The sequence below is a fragment of the Pseudophryne corroboree genome, chromosome 4 (assembly GCF_028390025.1).
Source record: "Pseudophryne corroboree isolate aPseCor3 chromosome 4, aPseCor3.hap2, whole genome shotgun sequence".
Lineage (NCBI taxonomy): Eukaryota > Metazoa > Chordata > Amphibia > Anura > Myobatrachidae > Pseudophryne > Pseudophryne corroboree.
Genome location: NC_086447.1, coordinates 193,620,257 through 193,634,986, shown reverse-complemented (window position 1 = coordinate 193,634,986; position 14,730 = coordinate 193,620,257). Strand labels below are relative to the sequence as shown.

Sequence of the window (14,730 nt, the reverse complement as noted above, 5' to 3'; positions counted from 1 at the left end):
AAATGCTAATAATGAACTCAAGTTATTGACAGTACAGATTATACTATAAACTGTCTCTATTGCACATACAGTTACTGGAGACTCAACTAGAACACTCTGAAAATAAGAGAAACATTCTTATGGTGTTTCTCATAATCCTTACACTATGGAAAATGACATTATAATGAGACCACTGACTAAAGGAATTACACCAGATAAATGGAGACAACGGAGACAGGAAAATAATTCCACAGATGGGGCACTTCTGCGAAAGCCAAGGACACCAACCTCACATATCTGACAGCTGGGACCCCTATCATTAAACTGTGTATGAACAATAACAGGGCCATTACTCGGATGGCATACACAGACACTTACCTTAATACATGATTGCTACTTTTGACTAAGCCTCAAGTGTTTTAGCGGGTGAGGTTAAAACATTTGTTCCCTTTTCTATGGGCCCAGTATCACAACTTTGCATTACAATAAAAGATCTTAGCTGATTCCAATAGTATGAAATTCCCATAATTGCATGGTACAACCATATAAACCCCAATTTATGCAAGTAGCACTCACCTGAGATCTCAGACTGGGGGACCCCACTTAGGCTGAAACCCTTGGCACTATAAACCTGTTTCACAGCGTCACAGCTCTTGGCTTTGTTCCCCGTCTCTCCAGCTACCCAATTCGCAAATAAGACAACTCCAAGATGCCACCATGAGTACCCACACCGCCACTCCATGTTCTCACTGTATGGAATACGTAGGGAAGCCAAGAGATAAAGTTGTGGGAGTCAGGAACAGAGGCAAAATTAGAAACATGCACAGTCCAGTAGGGAAAGAGCTTCAGTCTGTCCTAGATCGCTGGATGCGCCTCACTGTGAATAGCTGAGGCACCAGCTAGCAAACCAGCTGTGGGGTGTGTGGTGCTGTGCATTCATGTGACATTAGGGGCACAAAGGAGCCCCAAGATATAAAGAAGGCAGAGTGGTGGAAACAGGACATGTCCAAGATGTTGAGGCGTTTACAGTCAGATATTGGGATGCAGCACAGCAGACACTGACACTGCCCTGGGATCAGGCTGGAGCAGTGACACTTACTGCACTGGGATCAGCAGCCAGGAGCTCAGACACTGCACTGGGATCAGGCAGCAGAAGCAGCGACACTGGGACCAGGCTGGAGCAGTGACAGCAATGGGATCAGCAGGCAGGAGCTCAGACACTGCACCGGGATCAGGCAGCAGGAGCAGTGACACTGGGACCAGGCTGGAGCAGTGACACTGCAATGGGATCAGGCAGCAGGAGCAATGACACTGGGATCAGGTAGCATGAGCAGTGACACTGGGATCAGGCAGCTGCAATGAGGAACCCAGGGAGGATGCTTAACCCAGATGCCTCCAATGATGGGGTGTAGTCCTGTCTGTATTTATGTTGTAGCTGATTCTTGAGCATCCAGCACAGCTGCTGTCATACAATGCCAGCCACCACTTCCAGCCACCTACAGTATAACAGCAATGTTGCAGATCTTCCAAATGTCCTCTTGGTCATCTGTGACTCCTCTGCGCGGCTTATATCTACATGATCCCGTTACCTGTCCAGAGAGCTGGAGTCAGTGTATGAGCTGCTCCCCCATCCTGCTGTGCATGTGCAGTGACCCTGACCCTTACTGTAAGGTATTACAGAGCCGGTGCTGAATCAGTGATATATGGCGGCAGCAGCCTGATGTCTCCAGTGCGCGGTGATGCAGCTGCTCCTGTCCCGGGCGATGCTCTCCCTGCGCTGGCTGATACTGATGCTGCTGCTGCTGCCTCCCCCGCTGCTCCCCCTGTGCAGACTGGATTGTCCAACGAGGACTGCACGGAGCACATTGAGGAGGCTCAGCCAACCAGGGACTCCGTCACTGACCCGGTCCCGCTGTCATGTTACTGAGATGCTGATTGGGTGGCGCGGTCAGCAAGCAAGAGATGGGTGTGCATGTGCATTTATATACTGTAGCAATATACATCCATTATACAACCACTGGATCACCCATATTGCAGCTATACACTGTAATACTGATAATGGTCACAGGTCCTCCTCCTTTCTATGTGAGGTTGTCAGTGCCATATTCATAGGTTTGTTTCATCTGTGGTGCTATCATAGACCTCCTAACATGTACAGCACCAAAATAGAGCCGAGCCAGTTCCCAGCGGTAGGTGCCATCAGGACCATGGTTGCTTTAAAAACGTTTTCTCTAACGTCCTAGTGGATACTGGGGACTCCGTAAGGACCATGGGGAATAGACGGGCTCCGCATGAGACAGGGCACTTTAAGAAAGAAATTGGATACTGGTGTGCACTGGCTCCTCCCTCTATGTCCCTTCTCCAGTTTGAATCTGTGCCCGGACGAACTGGGTGCTACTTAGTGAGCTCTCCTGAGCTTGCTAAAAAGAAAGTATTTTGTTAGGTTTTTTATTTTCAGAGAGATCTGCTGGCAACAGACTCTGCTACGTGGGACTGAGGGGAGAGAAGCAGCCCTACTCACTGACGATAGGTCCTGCTTCTTAGGCTACTGGACACCATTAGCTCCAGAGGGATCGTACACAGGAACGAACCCTTGGTCGTCTGATCCCGGAGCCGCGCCGCTGCCCCCCTCGCAGAGCCAGAAGACAGAAGCCGGCGTGAGAAGCAAGAAGACTTCAAAATCGGCGGCAGAAGACTCCAGTCTTCATATGAGGTAGCGCACAGCACTGCAGCTGTGCGCCATTGCTCCCACACTAAACCCACACACTCCGGTCACTGTAGGGTGCAGGGCGCAGGGGGGGGGGCGCCCTGGGCAGCAATTGGGAACCTCTTGGCAAAAAGCAACATATATACAGTTGGGCACTGTATATATGCATGAGCCCCCGCCATTATTTTACACACAAAACGCGGGACAGAAGCCCGCCGCTGAGGGGGCGGGGCTTCTTCCTCAGCACTCACCAGCGCCATTTTCTCTCCACAGCTCCGCTGAGAGGAAGCTCCCCAGGCTCTCCCCTGCAGAATCACGGTAGAACGAGGGTAAAAAGAGAGGTGGGGGGCACATAAATTTGGCGCAAAAACAATATATACAGCAGCTACTGGGTTAACACTAAGTTACTGTGTGATTCCCGGGTCATATAGCGCTGGGGTGTGTGCTGGCATACTCTCTCTCTGTCTCTCCAAAAGGCCTTGTGGGGGAACTGTCTTCAAATAGAGCATCCCCTGTGTGTGTGGTGTGTCGGTACGCTTGTGTCGGCATGTTTGACGAGGAAGGCTATGTGGATACAGAGCGGGTACAAATGAATGTGGGGTCGCCGCCAACGGCGTCGTCACCCGATTGGATGGATATGTGGAAGGTTTTAAATGATAATGTTACTTCCTTGCATAAAAGGATGGATAAAGCTGAAGCCTTGGGACAGTCAGGGTCTCAACCCATGCCTGATCCTACATCGCAGAGGCCGTCAGGGTCTCAGAAGCACCCACTATCCCAAATTGTTGACACAGATATCGACACGGATTCTGACTCCAGTGTCGATGGCGATGATGCAAAGTTGCAGCCTAAAATGGCTAAAGCCATCCGTTATATCAGGATATCAGGTCAGGATGGTCAGGATATCACATCCCACCAGACCAGCAACCAGCCACCACCCATCCCTTGCCACCCCTCCCCTTCCCTCTTACCAACTCTGACATCTTTCTCCCATGTATCTGGCGAGGAAGTCATGGCCCTCATCCGTTCCTCCCCCCCTCCCACAACCTCGCCGCTCGTCCCTATCCCCTCCCACCTCCTCCGCTACCTCTCTCCTTCTGCCTGTTCCCATCTTGCCCACCTTCTCAATCTCTCCCTTTCATCAGGCACTGTCCCCTCTGCCTTCAAGCATGCTCTTGTCTCCCCTATTCTTAAAAAACCTACCCTTGATCCTAACACTCTCTCCAACTATCGACCCATCTCTCTCCTCCCCTTTGCCTCCAAACTTCTTGAGCGTATTGTCTATAATCGCCTCACTGCCTTTCTTTCCTCTCACTCACTGCTTGACCCATTCCAGTCTGGTTTCCGTTCTCTCCACTCCACTGAAACTGCCCTCACAAAAGTCTGCAATGACCTCCATGCAGCCAAATCTATGGGCCACTACTCTCTGCTTATTCTTCTTGACCTCTCTGCTGCTTTTGACACTGTGGACCACCCTCTCCTTCTGCAAATCCTTCACTCTCTTGGTCTGCGTGATACTGCCCTCTCCTGGCTGTCCTCCTACCTCTCTGATCGTTCCTTCTCTGTCTCCTCTCATGATGCTACCTCCCCCCCACTTCCACTAACTGTTGGTGTCCCCCAAGGCTCTGTACTTGGTCCTCTCCTTTTCTCTCTCTATACGTCCTCTTTAGGTGAACTCATTAGTTCTTTTAACTTCCAATACCACCTCTATGCTGATGACACTCAAATCTACCTCTCCTCCCCTGATCTCTCCACGGCTCTCCTCACTTGTACCTCAAACTGTCTTTCTGCTATCTCTTCCTGGATGTCTCAGCGCTTTCTTAAACTCAACATGTCTAAGACTGAGCTGATCGTCTTCCCACCCTCCCGCACAGCCTCACCTCCCACAATCTCATTATCCATTGATGGCACGACTATCTCCCCTAGCCCCCAAGTACGCTGTCTTGGCGTAATCCTTGACTCCTCCCTCTCCTTCAAACCACACATTCAGCACCTCTCACAAACCTGTCATTTTCATCTCAAAAACATTTCCAGAATCAGACCTTTTCTCACCCAGGATGCCACTAAGATCATTATTCACTCACTGATTATTTCCAGACTGGACTACTGTAATCTCCTCCTAACTGGCCTCCCTGACAATTACCTCTCTCCACTCCAATCTATCCTCAATGCTGCTGCCCGGCTCATCTTCCTCACCAAACGCACTACGTCTACCTCCCCTCTCCTACAGGCCCTCCACTGGCTTTCCTTCCTTTTCAGAATCCAATTCAAACTTCTCACACTCACTTACAAAGCTCTCACCCACTCCTCTCCCATCTACATCTCTGACCTTATCTCCCTTTACTCTCCCACCCGTCCTCTTCGCTCTGCTAATGCACGCCGACTCTCCTGTCTTCTGATTACTTCCTCCCACTCCTATCTCCAAGATTTTTCACGTGCTGCTCCCTTTCTCTGGAATTCTTTACCTCTTCCCCTCAGACTCTCCACCTCTCTACAAAACTTCAAACGGGCTCTTAAGACCCATTTCTTTACCAAACCTAGCCAAATCTCAACCTAACCCTCTGTTCCACGCTCTCTATGTACCCCATCTGTGTCACCCCTGTCTGTCTACCCCTCCCCTTAGAATGTAAGCTCTCACGAGTAGGGCCCTCTTCCCTCATGTGCTTATACGTTTCTTACTTTAATAATCCTCAACTGCCCAGATCCCGCAGTTTTTTGGCCACCTGGAACTTATCTCTATGTTTACTGGTGTAGTTATGCTTAGTTGCCCTGTACTTGTCCTATATTGTCTTCAACTGTAAGTCACTGTTTTCCTGTTTTGATTATGTGCATGTGTACTCAGTAATTGGGCGCTGCGGAACCCTTGTGGCGCCATATAAATAAAGGATAATAATAATAATAATAATAAATACATGATTATAGCAATGAAAGATGTGTTGCACATCACAGAGGAAACCCCAGTCCCTGACAAGAGGGTTTATATGTATGGGGAGAAAAGGCAAGAGGTGACCTTTCCCCCTTCACATGAGTTAAATGAGTTATGTGAAAAAGCTTGGGAATCTCCAGATAGAAAACTGCAGATTTCCAAACGGATGCTTATGGCGTATCCTTTCCCGCCAACGGACAGGTTGCGCTGGGAATCCTCCCCGAGGGTAGATAAAGCTTTAACACGCTTATCCAAAAGGGTAGCCCTGCCGTCACAGGATACGGCCACCCTTAAAGATGCTGCGGATAGAAAGCAGGAGGGTATCCTGAAGTCCATTTATACACATTCAGGTACCTTACTACGGCCGGCGATTGCGTCGGCCTGGATGTGTAGTGCTGCAGCAGCGTGGACAGATACCTTATCTGAGGAACTTGATACCTTGGACAAGGATACTATATTACTAACCCTGGGGCATATAAAAGACGCTGTCCTATATATGAGAGATGCTCAAAGAGACATTAGCCTACTGAGCTCTAGAATAAATGCAATGTCGATTTCTGCCAGAAGGGTCCTGTGGACTCGGCAATGGACAGGCGATGCCGACTCGAAAAGGCACATGGAGATTTTACCTTACAAGGGTGAGGAATTGTTTGGGGACGGTCTCTCGGACCTGGTCTCCACAGCTACGGCTGGAAAGTCAAATTTTTTGCCATATGTTCCCTCACAACCTAAGAAAGCACTGTATTACCAAATGCAGTCCTTTCGATCACAAAAAGGCAAGAAAGTCCGAGGTGTGTCCTTTCTTGCCAGAGGCAGGGGTACAGGGTAGAAGCTGCACAATACAGCTAGTTCCCAGGAACAGAAGTCCTCCCCGGCTTCCACTAAATCCACCGCATGACGCTGGGGCTCCACAGGCGGAGCCAGGCCCGGTGGGGGCGCGTCTCCGAAATTTCAGCCACAAGTGGGTTCACTCACAGGTGGATCCCTGGGCTATAGAGATTGTGTCTCAGGGATACAAGCTGGAATTCGAAGAGATGCCCCCTCACCGTTACCTCAAATCGGCCCTGCCAGCTTCCCCCTTAGAGAGGGAAATAGTGTTAGCTGCAATTCACAAATTGTATCTCCAGCAGGTGGTGGTAAAGGTTCCCCTCCTTCAACAGGGAAGGGGTTACTATTCGACAATGTTTGTGGTACCGAAACCGGACGGTTCGGTCAGACCCATATTGAATTTAAAATCCCTGAACATATACCTGAAAAGGTTCAAGTTCAAGATGGAATCGCTCAGAGCGGTCATCGCAAGCCTGGAAGAGGGGGATTTTATGGTGTCTCTGGACATAAAGGATGCGTACCTTCATGTCCCCATTTATCCAACTCATCAGGAGTACCTCAGATTTGTGGTACAGGATTGTCATTACCAATTCCAGACGTTGCCGTTTGGTCTCTCCACGGCACGAGAATATTTACCAAGGTTATGGCGGAAATGATGGTGCTCCTGCGAAAGCAAGGAGTCACAATTATCCCATACTTGGACGATCTCCTCATAAAGGCGAGGTCCAGAGAGCAGTTGCTGATCAGCGTAACACGCTCTCGGGAAGTGTTACAACAGCACGGCTGGATTCTGAATATTCCAAAGACGCAGCTGATTCCTACGACGCGTCTGCCCTTCCTGGGCATGATTCTGGACACAGACCAGAAGAAGGTTTTTCTCCCGACGGAGAAGGCTCAGGAACTCATGACTCTGGTCAGAGACCTCTTAAAAACAAAACAGGTGTCGGTGCATCACTGCACTCGAGTCCTGGCAAAGATGGTGGCGTCATACGAGGCCATTCCCTTCGGCAGGTTCCATGCGAGGACCTTTCAATGGGATCTGTTGGACAAGTGGTCCGGATCGCATCTACAGATGCATCGGCTGATCACCCTATCCCCCAGGGCCAGGGTGTTTCTTCTGTGGTGGCTGCAGAGTGCTCACCTTCTCGAGGGCCGCAGATTCGGCATTCAGGACTGGGTCCTGGTGACCACAGATGCAAGCCTCCGAGGGTGGGGGGCAGTCACACAGGGAAGAAATTTCCAGGGTCTGTGGTCAAGTCAGGAGACTTGCCTTCACATCAATATCCTGGAACTAAGGGCCATATACAACACCCTTAGTCAAGCGGAGACCCTGCTTCGCAATCAATCGGTGCTGATTCAATCAGACAACATCACCGCAGTGGCTCATGTAAACCGCCAAGGCGGCACAAGGAGCAGGGTGGCGATGGCGGAAGCCACCAGAATTCTTCGATGGGCGGAGAATCATGTACGAGCACTGTCAGCAGTGTTCATTCCGGGAGTGGACAACTGGGAAGCAGACTTCCTCAGCAGGCACGACCTCCACCCGGGAGAGTGGGGACTTCATCAAGAAGTCTTCGCGCAGATTGCAGGTCGGTGGGAACTGCCACAGGTGGACATGATGGCATCCCGCCTCAACAAAAAGCTACAGAGGTATTGCGCCAGGTCAAGAGACCCTCAGGCGATAGCTGTAGACGCACTAGTGTGACACCGTGGGTGTTCCAGTCGGTTTATGTGTTTCCTCCTCTTCCTTTCATACCCAAGGTGCTGAGAATCATAAGAAAAAGAGGATACAATACTCATTGTTCCGGATTGGCCAAGAAGGACTTGGTATCCAGAGCTGCAAGAAATGCTCACAGAGGACCCATGGCCTCTGCCTCTAAGACAGGATCTGTTGCAACTGGGGCCCTGTCTGTTCCAAGACTTACCGCGGCTGCGTTTGACGGCATGGCGGTTGAACGCCGGATCCTAGCAGAAAAAGGCATTCCGGATGAGGTTATTCCTACGCTGATAAAGGCTAGGAAGGACGTGACGGCTAAACATTATCACCGTATATGGAGAAAATATGTTGGTGTGAGGCCAGGAATGCCCCTACAGAGGAATTCCAGCTGGGCCGTTTCCTTCACTTCCTACAGTCGGGAGTGACTTTGGGCCTAAAATTGGGTTCCATTAAGGTCCAGATTTCGGCCCTATCCATTTTCTTTCAAAAAGAACTGGCTTCTCTTCCTGAAGTTCAGACGTTTGTAAAGGGAGTGCTGCATATTCAGCCCCCGTTTGTGCCTCCAGTGGCACCTTGGGATTTTAACGTGGTGTTGAGTTTCCTGAAATCACACTGGTTTGAGCCACTTAAAACCGTGGAGTTAAACTTTCTCACGTGGAAGGTGGTCATGCTGTTAGCCTTGGCTTCGGCTAGGCGGGTGTCAGAGTTGGCGGCTTTGTCACATAAAAGCCCCTATCTGGTTTTCCATATGGACAGAGCGGAATTGCAGACCCGTCCGCAATTTCTGCCAAAAGTGGTGTCATCTTTTCATATGAACCAACCTATTGTGGTGCCTGTGGCTACTCGTGACTTGGAGGATTCCGAGTTACTAGATGTGGTCAGGGCTTTGAAGGTTTATGTAGCCAGAACGGCGAGAGTCAGGAAAACGGAGTCGCTGTTTATCCTGTATGCATCCAACAAGCTGGGTGCTCCTGCTTCAAAGCAAACTATGGCTCGCTGGATCTGTAACACGATTCAGCAGGCTCATTCTGCGGCTGGATTGCCGCTACCAAAATCAGTAAAAGCCCATTCCACAAGGAAGGTGGGCTCTTCTTGGGTGGCTGCCCGAGGGGTCTCTGCATTACAGCTTTGCCGAGCGGCTACTTGGTCGGGTTCAAACACTTTTGCAAAGTTCTACAAGTTTGATACCCTGGCTGAGGAGGACCTTGTGTTTGCTTATTCGGTGCTGCAGAGTCACCCGCACTCTCCCGCCCGTTTGGGAGCTTTGGTATAATCCCCATGGTCCTTACGGAGTCCCCAGCATCCACTAAGACGTTAGAGAAAATAAGAATTTACTTACCGGTAAATCTATTTCTCGTAGTCCGTAGTGGATGCTGGGCGCCCGTCCCAAGTGCGGACTTCTTCTGCAATACTTGTATATAGTTATTGCTTGAATAAGGGTTATGTTATGGTTGCATCAGGGTTTATCTGATGCTCTGTTGTTGTTCATACTGTTAACTGGGTAAGTTTATCACGAGTTATACGGTGTGATTGGTGTGGCTGGTATGAGTCTTACCCTGGATTCCAAAATCCTTTCCTTGTACTGTCAGCTCTTCCGGGCACAGTTTCTTTAACTGAGGTCTGGAGGAGGGACATACAGGGAGGAGCCAGTGCACACCAGTATCCAATTTCCTTCTTAAAGTGCCCTGTCTCCTGCAGAGCCCGTCTATTCCCCATGGTCCTTACGGAGTCCCCAGCATCCACTACGGACTACGAGAAATAGATTTACCGGTAAGTAAAATCTTATTTTCCTCTATAAGTATATATATATATATATATATATATATATACACTCCTTCTCCAAACACGGCACTGGAGACCAATTTCATATGCAAAAACGCTTGTATTAATGGTAGACGCACGTTTCAGAGCAGACGCTCCTTCCTCAGTACCATACAAGAACAAACAATAAATGACAATACACACATTTAAATACCTGTGGAGGTCCCGTCCAGCACCGCCGCCGTCCCCCTGGTTCCCGTTCATCACCGCTGCGCTCACTTCCGTCTCCGGTTCATGACCTCATGTTGCTAGGCGACACTTAGCTTGCGTGTCACCAGCCCCACAGTCTATAGAACAGGACGTTACTGGTACTGCAGCTACTGGATAGTATCTTGCAACCATTATTACAACTTGAAGAGACGTTCTTGAAAGACACGACCTCATTCCTACTCAAATTGGAGACACTACGGGACATTCCTCCCAATGCTTGGCTATGTTGTCTAGATGTTAAGAGCTTATATACGTCTATCCCTCATCATGAGGGAATGCGGGCCATGCAGGCATTCCTTAACAGGAACCTGGCTCCTAATGTATTCAATCATGACCTATTTTTGACCCTCCTTGAGCTGACGCTATACCGCAACTATTTCTTGTTCGATGGTGAATTTTATTTACAGCTGCGAGGGTGCGCGATGGGATCATCGGTAGCACCCTCGTATGCTAATGTGTATATGTTCGACCAGGAACAGAAATTGTTTTTTAACAACCCTGCGGTACGAAGTAAGATACTTATGTATACCCGATACATTGATGATGTGTTCTTAGTGTGGGGGGGTGATCGGCTATCCTTTGAGGCTCTGATGTTGGAGATTAATAATGCATCATCTCCAATTAAATTCACATATGCATGTCATAACAAGATAGCCAATTTTCTAGATGTGAAAGTGATGCTTGAAGACGGGGTTTTACAATCAGAGATATATTCCAAACCCACGGATCGCAACACTTTGCTGATCGCCTCTAGCCACCATCCTCCAGCCTTAAAGAGGGGTTTACCAATATCGCAAATGATGCGAGTGGCACGCATCACTAGTGACCAGAGTAAAGTACCTCATCTCTTGGATGAAATGGTTTCTAAATTTGAGCACCGAGGGTATGATAAACACCTGCTGCAGACACAAAAACAGAAAGTATTGGGTATGTCCCGTAAGGACTTACTCATATCCAATAAAAAACAGGCTAGTACCATTCTGCCTTGGAGTAGTGATTACTCTGTAGCCAGCCCCATTATCCATAGGGCCTCCAAGGCTCTTTGGCCTATTGTAGCATCAGACCCGGAACTCCCCAGTTTCAGGGAAATTAGACCAGTTGCAGCGTTCAGGAGAGGGCGAAACTTAAGGGACCGATTGGTACGTACTGACATCACAGGCATGGGCATGGGGGTTGCACCCAACGTCTATCGCAAGGCTCCTGGGTGTTACAGATGCCCCAAGTGTACGACATGTCGCTATATGACGGTGTGCAAAGAGTTTAAGCACCCACACATTAATGACAAAAAGTATGACATCAGATACGTCATTACATGTAGTACTTCGTTTGTGATATATATTATAGTTTGTCCCTGTGGTCTATATTACATAGGCCAAACAGTACGTAAACTTAGCGAGAGGATGGCAGCCCACAGGTCTGCCATCAAGCTTACACTGGAGGGCAAGGTAGTAGACCAGCCTGTGGCGCGTCATTTTAAACAAGCAGGCCACAAACTAAGCGACCTCAGCTATTTTGGCATAGACCATGTTCCACTTACTTTACGGGGTGGAGATAGGGCTAAATGGTTGTTGGAAAAGGAATCAAGATGGATTCTGAGACTTAACACATTCACTCCTTTTGGCCTGAATGATAAGATAAATTGGAACGTGATGTAGTGTGAGTACAGTACTTCAGGATTTAAAGGTCACATGCTCTGCAGGTATAATATTCTGGTCCGTGGGGTTCTGAGTGAGGGAGATATTAGCTAGCAGTACCATGAGATAATGTCTCTAGTTCCCCAGGTATCCTCATTTGATCCTTTTTGTATTAGGGGTTTCTTACATTTTAGCTTAGATATATATGTTTAATGTTTATATGATTTGTTTAACCTTTTTTTTCTCTCCTTAATGTCTGTTATATGTGTGCTTATCATTTGTTGTTGTGGTCCCTGTCAGGCTTGTGCTGCTGATCCCGGGTGTACTTGTTGCGGAGCTGCAGTACCAGTAACGTCCTGTTCTATAGACTGTGGGGCTGGTGACACGCAAGCTAAGTGTCGCCTAGCAACATGAGGTCATGAACCGGAGACGGAAGTGAGCGCAGCGGTGATGAACGGGAACCAGGGGGACGGCGGCGGTGCTGGACGGGACCTCCACAGGTATTTAAATGTGTGTATTGTCATTTATTGTTTGTTCTTGTATGGTACTGAGGAAGGAGCGTCTGCTCTGAAACGTGCGTCTACCATTAATACAAGCGTTTTTGCATATGAAATTGGTCTCCAGTGCCGTGTTTGGAGAAGGAGTGTATGCGGTTTTTACACAGGCACGGGACGCATTACTTATTTAAACACAGAGTGCCGGCTGCTATGGACTAATATGTATGCAGGCTCAACTTGAGCAGCTGTTGGCAAGGCACCTATCACTATTGTTATATTTGTGTTGATATCTGTGAACAAAGAAGCACACCACAGACACTGTGAACTACACAGGACTGATCTCTTGGCTTTCTGAGCGGGCTGCAGGCAAGTATGCTTTACTGACACTGGGTGAAATACACTGAGACAGCTGCCAGACAAGGTGGATCACATCTGAGGCTATCATCTAGTGCATTTCCAGCGAGTGGGATTTATCAGTAAATCAGTTCGGGTATATGATGGAACAAGAATCCCAAAGATCCCAGGATCCCCTGGGATGTGTCGTGATGCAGCCAGTGAATCCCAGTGAAACATTCAGTTTTACGGCAGCTCAGATAGAAAGCATTTTATCTAAAGAAACTTTACCCATAAAGGATCAAACGATGAAAGCTGAGGATTATGTGTTCCAGGTTATGCGACTGAAGCGTCGCGAAATCGACTTTGTGCTACACAGTATTTCGCTGTCTGAATACTACAGGGAACACAAAATCCCTCGTGGATTTCGGGTGCGGAATGTACCGACGATAGGCAGACAGAACCCTGATTTTGTCAGAAAATGGTTGGGGATTCTGAACCGCTGTAGTTTCGACCTAATGATCCTTGTGATTGAAGAGGCGAATAGAGAACTAGAAGTAACACGCACCAAAATCAACAACCTGGAACGTGAGAACAAGAAAGTATTAGAAAAAGACAGTTCACAGGATTGGATATCAAAAATTGATAAACAATGTGACCAATACCGACGTGAGCTCTTGAAGTTTAAAAGAAACAAGAAGGCAATGGTGGACCAGGATTACGAGGAGAATAAGGTGTATAGGTGGCTGACTGGTGCAGAGCCTGACAGGAACTCCAGGTCTTCTATGAGACGACGCCCTTGGCAGAACCCGAGACGCAAAGGGGAAAAGAGCGGAATTTCGAGTAGTGATAGTGAATTCGCCTTTTCAGAATCAGAAGACACTCCCACACATAGTGGGGCCCCTTTAGGACAACAAGCCCAGGATGGGGCCAGAGGCTCAGGAAATCTGCCACCCGCAGGGGTGGCCAGAACAAAAGGCATACGAGCAGTCACTCTCAAGAAGAACACTTAATATTTAATCTCTCCAAACGATCCCTGTCCGCCATAGAAGTTCAAGTGCTCAATAAAGGACTCAGTTTTGTACCAACCAATAATCACGATCCGTTTAATTGGTCGCGTGATCTATACAATTTCTCACGTAAACTGCGGCTTAAAGAATATTTTCAGAACTCAACATCTACAACAGCGAACTCTATCTTCGATTCTTTTCTGCGTAGTAGGTCCAGGTCTAGGTTTGACCCTCCATCTCACAACACTTCTATTAGAACATTTAGCCGTTTGATGGATAATTCTGTGAATAGATATCTAGCAGCACCTGCTAGAATTAAATTCAACCTGTCTAGAGCAGAACGTGAAGCAGTTAATCAACTATCTTCTTATCAGGATATTGTGATTAAGCCCGCCGACAAAGGCGGGGCTATAGTGATTCTGGACTTGGACTACTATAGAAATGAGATACAAGCACAATTGTCGGAAGCTGGAGTTTATCAGAAACTCAGAAAGAACCCGGTTCAGGAATACCAGAAAGAGCTGATGGACATCCTCTTAAAAGCAAAGGAGGACGGTCTACTTCCAGGCAAAGTCCATGAAGCATTATGTATCAAACACCCTAAAAATCCGGTGCTGTACACACTGCCCAAACTACACAAACATGACACCCTCCCGCCTGGCAGACCGATAATTTCTGCAAGGGATTCATTGTACCAACCAGTGGCACAACTGCTGGATAGTATCTTGCAACCATTATTACAACTTGAAGAGACGTTCTTGAAAGACACGACCTCATTCCTACTCAAATTGGAGACACTACGGGACATTCCCCCCAATGCTTGGCTATGTTGTCTAGATGTTAAGAGCTTATATACGTCTATCCCTCATCATGAGGGAATGCGGGCCATGCAGGCATTCCTTAACAGGAACCTGGCTCCTAATGTATTCAATCATGACCTATTTTTGACCCTCCTTGAGCTGACGCTATACCGCAACTATTTCTTGTTCGATGGTGAATTTTATTTACAGCTGCGAGGGTGCGCGATGGGATCATCGGTAGCACCCTCGTATGCTAATGTGTATATGT

The 14,730-nt window shown here is 48.2% G+C and overlaps 1 protein-coding gene across 3 annotated transcripts in view; it reads right to left on the bottom strand.

Moving 5' to 3' along the window:
* The window catches only part of GPC1 (glypican 1), a 312,763-nt gene that overhangs the window by 128,192 nt on the left and 169,841 nt on the right, over nucleotides 1–14,730 (bottom strand). The window contains exon 1 of one of the 3 annotated variants that reach the window (XM_063915673.1): nucleotides 556–1,824. The exons of the other annotated variants lie outside the window; for them this stretch is intronic. Within the exon in view, the coding sequence (XP_063771743.1) occupies nucleotides 556–721 (166 nt within the window). The 5' untranslated portion in view covers nucleotides 722–1,824. Of the gene's footprint in view, nucleotides 1–555; nucleotides 1,825–14,730 lie in introns of those variants that run through there. 3 annotated transcript variants of the gene reach the window in all.